The 5,618-nt window shown below is 45.2% G+C and overlaps 1 protein-coding gene across 2 annotated transcripts in view; it reads right to left on the reverse strand.

The window, feature by feature from the left end:
• Positions 1-1,133: 1,133 nt before the first annotated feature.
• Positions 1,134-5,618, reverse strand: part of PGBD2 (piggyBac transposable element derived 2) — a 12,578-nt gene continuing 8,093 nt past the window's right edge. The window contains exon 2 of one of the 2 annotated variants that reach the window (XM_011963174.1): positions 1,134-3,000. In XM_011963174.1, coding sequence (XP_011818564.1) covers positions 1,916-2,941 — 1,026 coding nt within the window. In that variant the 5' untranslated portion in view covers positions 2,942-3,000 and the 3' untranslated portion in view covers positions 1,134-1,915. Of the gene's footprint in view, positions 3,678-5,618 lie in introns of both variants that reach the window. The other variant, XM_011963173.1, reaches the window with a different exon arrangement.

Genomic DNA, 5,618 nt, shown 5'->3' on the forward strand with positions numbered 1-5,618 from the left:
AACAGTAGGAGAAATACCTAATGTAGGTGACAGGTTGATGGGTGCAACAAGCCACCATGGCATGTGTATACCTATGTAACAAAAACTGCACATTCTGCACATGTACCCCAGAACTTAAAGTATGATATAAAAAAAGAAAAAAAGATGTACGTTGGGAGGCTGAGGTGGACAAATCACTTGAGCTCAAGAGTTCACGACCAGCCTGACCAACAGGGTGAAACACCATCTCTACTAAAAATAGAAAAATTAGCCGGATGTGGTGGTGGGTGCTTATAATCCCAGCTACTTGGGAGGCTGAGGCAGGAGAATCACTTGAGTTCAGGAGACAGAGGATGCAGTGAGCCAAGATCACGCACCACTGCACTCCAGCCTGGGTGACAAGGTAACTCCATCTCAAAACAAAAACAAAAAGTACATATGGCAAACAGGTATACAAAAAGGTACTCAACATCACTGATCAACAGAAAAATGCAAGTCAAAACTACATTGAGATATCTCATCCTGGTAAAAATGGCTTTAATCCAAAAGACAAACAATAACAAATGCTGGCAAGGATGTGGAGAAAAGGGAACCCTGGAACACTGTTGGTGGGAATGTAAATTAGTACAACCTCTATGGAGAACAGTTTGAAAATTCCTCAAAAACTAAAATAGAGCTACCATATTATTCAGGAATCCCATTCCTAAGTACACACCCAAAAGAAAAAAAATCAGTATACTGAAGAAAGATCTGAACTCCAATGGTTTATCTTCTGCACTATTCACAACAGTCATGATTTGGGAGCAACCTAAGTGTCCATCAACAGAAGAATGGATAAAGAAAATGTACATGTACACAATGAAGTATTATTAATATTTAGCCACAAAAAAAATGATATTCAGTCATTTGCAACAACACGAATGGGAGTGGAAGTCATAATGTTAAGTGAAATAAGCCAAGCAAAGGCAAACTTCAGATGTTCTCACTCATTTGTGGGAGCTAAAAACGAAAACAATTGAATTCATGAGTAGCAAGAAGGTTACCAGAGCTTGGCAAGGGTGGTTAGGGGGTGGGGGAGAGTGGCAATAGTTAATGAGTATGAAAAAATAGAAAGAATGAGTAAGACCTAGTATTTGCTAGCACAACAGGGTGAATATAGTTAAAAATAATTTAATTGTACATTTTAAAATAACTAGCAGGATAATTGGTTTGTAACACAAAGGACAAATGTTTGACAGGATGGATAGCCCATATACCCTGATGTGGTTTTTCCACATTGCATGTCTGTATCAAAATATCTCACGTAACCCATAAAAATACACACCTACTATGTACCCACAAAAATTAAAAAAATAATTTTTTATAAAATGAATCCCACATTGATATACGTGTAGTAGGAAAATATTTTTATCCAGAAAATATGAACTCTCAAACTCTAGCCCTCTGACTAAATACAAGGCAGATTATCAATCCCTGGGAAGTTTGATAATCTTGGATTAATATGAAATAAATAGAATTAAGAAATCCATCACATTTACATGACATTTATACACTATTGCCTATCTTAGATTATAAACCATGGCATGCAATGGTCAACTCTTCTTACTGTTCTTGCAAGTTTTCCTTTGATTCTTCTTGCTAGGATTCAAATATACCCCAAAGCACAACTTTTATCTGAATAAAAAGTGGTCCCATAACTTTAAATAAATTTAAGTTCAAAAATATAAATATAAATGAATATAAATATTAATTTATATCACATGTAGGTATAACAGAACACAATAAAAAAGGTAACGATTGTGGGTAGGGAGAAAAGAGAAAACCAAGTCATCAGAAATTCAGGTCTTTTTTCCAACACAAAACAGAAGTGATCAACTGCTATCTGCATTTAACTATGAACATCTCATTATAAACCAAACAAGCATGTCTCCTGATGTCACCGGATGTGGTACTCCCTGAAGCACTTGGCATGGACACCCTTCTGGCACTTCTCGCACCGGGTGTTGGTCTGCGAGTGGCAGAGGGCACATCGGGTCCTCTTGTCCTGGTGGATAATCCAGTGTCCAACCATATCAAAGCGGCTCTCAGTCTCCAACCGCCTGCTTCGCCTCCCTTGAGAGGTGGTGTCAGCATTGCTCTCCAGGTACACACAGGCGACGTATCTCCGGAAGGCCAGGAGGTCCACCTGGGCATCTTGGCAGCAGATCCTGTGCAGCTGCCATGCGTTGTTGAGGGCAGCATCGATGACATAGCCAATCAAGCTGGAGTACCACTTCATGCCTCGGATCTTCACCTTGTACTTGGCAATATTCTGGTCCATCCTACCAACACCGCCCACCTTCTCCTGATACAGCTTCACCAGTGATGGCTGGTGGACCTGAGTCCGCGTTTTAGCTGCTCCAGAGTGACGACTGGCCAGCCTCACTGGCTCTATGCCCACGGCATTGGAGCAGATGTTGACCACGCTGCTATCGTGCCAGCGGCACACGATGATCTCCTCACTCTCGTCGACTTTGTAATCAAATGAACCCCTCTTCATTTTTCTCAGTTCTTTGGGGTCTTTTAGGGGACATCGCTCAGTCCTGTACTCACGAACAGTTCCTGTGGCCTTCACCCCCTTTTTCCTCAAAATGGACATCAGTTTAACACTTGTAAAAACCTTGTCAAAAAATATATGATATGGCAGAAAACCACGCTCCTGAAGCGCATCCACAAATTTTATTACCATACTGCCTCCTAGATCCAGGCTCCTGTCTGGCTTGGTAAAAAGTGTGCCCTGTGAGGGCTCGAACCACACCAAGTAGCCTCTGCTGGTTGTCCCACACCAAATCTTGTAGCCAAGTCGCACAGGCTTCCCCCTGTGCAGCTGCTTGGACCCCCGGTGCCCAAAGTACTCACACATGGACTCGCCAAAGCTGTAGAACTCTTCCAAGGGTGCGTGCTTCTGGAAATTGCAGTTCATCCGGATGATGAGAGGTCTGACCTTGGCAAACCTATCACCTGCATCAAGTTCGTTGTTATCTGCAAAATGTAAGTATGAGAAGATTAGTTCGAATCTGTCCCTTCTAATTGCATCAGCCACAAGATGATGATGTGAATCGGGAGAGGTTTCCCAGAACATCCTTCTCCTTGGGTAAGAGATGTACCCACTTAAAATCAAAATGCCCAAAACACACTTCAATTCCTGAGCCGTAAGACTCAGACTGACATTTTTCTGCCAAGCATAACGATTGGTTTCATTAACAATGAAATTAATTGTTCCTTCATCAAAAAACAACTCAAAAAGGCCCACAGGACTCAGCTCTTGGCTTTTCAGATCCTCAATATGAGGATCTGATGCCGTCCAACTGCCAAAGTCTGGACGAATATCTCTTTTTGTCCAAATGCGCTGAGGTTTCACAACTGCTTTCTGCCTCTTCTTGGCCGGCTGCAGCTCCAGGTCGTCATTATCCTCGCCGGTGCCAGAGTCCTCACACAGGACTGAAGCATGCAGCACACTGCCAGGCAGGTGAGCACCTCGCTGGCTGTCTTCATCACCTGAGTCCTCATCAGTGAACTCCCCCGCAGCATTGTCGGGAGGTGCAATGAAGATCTCGTCCCTGGTGCTGTTGGACTCTTCCTCCTCCATAGCATTCAGAACCTCGAGCAGCTTTGCAGACTTCACCTTTGCGTGCATGCCTCTCCCAGCAATGACATCTCTGTTATAACAGGAAACAGAATCAGGAAGAGGCCATTCCAGAAAGCCAATGCTTCAGCAGAAAAGAGGAGGATGCTCCCTCTATAAAACACTTTCATTTGAATGGCTTCACAGATCTGGCACCACAAGGCACAGCATTCAGTAAGTAAATTTTCCAGCTAAACACAGATTCTGCTTTTTATTATTTTTTTTGAAATGCTGTCATACTCTGTCACCCAGGCTGGAGTGCAGGGGTGCAATCTCAACTCACTGCAACCTCCACCTCCCAGGTTCAAGCGATTCTCCTGCCTCAGCCTCCCGAGTACCTGGGACTACAGGTGCATGCCACCACGCCCCGCTAATTCTTTTTATTTTTTAGTAGAGACGGGGTTTCACCATGTTAGTCAGGATGGTCTTGATCTCCTGACCTCGTGATCCGCCTGCCTCAGTCTCCCAAAGTGCTGGGATTCCAGGCGTGAGCCATGGCACCCAGCCCACAGATGATGCTTTTAAGTGCAGAAGTATTTTGACAATGGGAGACAGAATAAAGAGGTCTTACCTACTTCCTTTCCTTCTTAAATGATGTGTTCTAAAACAGAGGATCCCCTTTAGTGATGAATCCAGATGCTGCTATCATGACCCCAGATAACAGAAACTGGCAACAGGGAGCCCTGGTCAGCTGGAGTGACACCCACTCCTGTCCCCTCAGACTCAACAGCCCTAGGAGCTGTGGAATTACATTTGTCTTACTAAACCTTCCCTCTCTTATTGACAAATGGAAGTTTCCCTCATTCCCCAAATTCTCAAACTCTCCCTACTTGAACTCTCACTACCCAAATTCAAGAACTGAGCAGACGTGGATTTTCAGATAGCTCCCTTGCGGCTATCCTACTGTATGCTAACTGCAATTCAGAGGCCAAATCAATTTGGAAAACACGGAAAGTCCTGACACTCTCTGGCCCTGGGGACACAGGAACCAAGTGGATGGTGAGTAATATAGGTGCTCCTCGACTTCACAATCAGGTTACATCCCAATAAACCCTCACGAGTTAAAAATGTCACACGTCGGAAATGCATTTAATACCCCTAACCTACCAAACGCCGTAGCTTAGCCTAGCCGGCCTTAAACATGCTCAGAACATTTACATTACCCTATATTGGGAAAAAAAGTCATCTAACACAAAGCCTATTTTATAATTAAGTATTAAATAGCTCATATAATTTATTGACTACTGGACTGAAAGTGAAAAACAGAGTGACTGTATGGATACTCAAAGTACAGTTCCTACAGAATGTATCTGGCTTTTACACCATCTTAAGTTGAACCATGCTAAATGGGAGACTCTCTGTACTTGCATTTGAGCACAGACAGTGAGCAGGTGCTGCCCAGGGGCTGGCGATGGGTAAACTCCACTCCCAACCTGCACAGCACTTTTGTTCTAACTGGAGGAGTCAGACAACAGATCAACAAACAAGTAGCTACGCAGGACGGTGTCAGGTAGCAACAAATGCCGTCCCAGATAAGGGACAATGCAACAAAGGGGTAGAGCCAGGGCTGCTATTTTGGACAGAATGGTGAGAGAAGGCTCACAGGGTGGGAGGCCTGAAGGAGGTGAGAGAATGGGCCCTGCAGACAGCTGGAGACAAGATGTCCCAGGCAGACAGAGAGAACCACAGGCGCACGGCCCTGACACTGACGGGATTCGACATCTGCAGAATGGCAAGGAGGTCAGCGAGGCTGCAGGCGCAACGAGGACAAGACAGCAGAGCAGAGCCAGAGAGAACCAGGCCCCACAGGACTCCACAGGCCCTGGCCAGAGAGAACCGGGCCCCACAGGACTCCACAGGCCCTGGCCAGAGAGAACCGGGCTCCACAGGACTCCGCAGGCCCTGGCCAGAGAGAACCGGGCCCCACAGGACTCCGCAGGCCCTGGCCAGAGAGAACCGGGCCCCACAGGACTCC

The sequence above is a fragment of the Colobus angolensis genome, unplaced genomic scaffold (genome assembly GCF_000951035.1).
Source record: "Colobus angolensis palliatus isolate OR3802 unplaced genomic scaffold, Cang.pa_1.0 Scaffold600, whole genome shotgun sequence".
In the NCBI taxonomy this organism is placed as follows: domain Eukaryota; kingdom Metazoa; phylum Chordata; class Mammalia; order Primates; family Cercopithecidae; genus Colobus; species Colobus angolensis.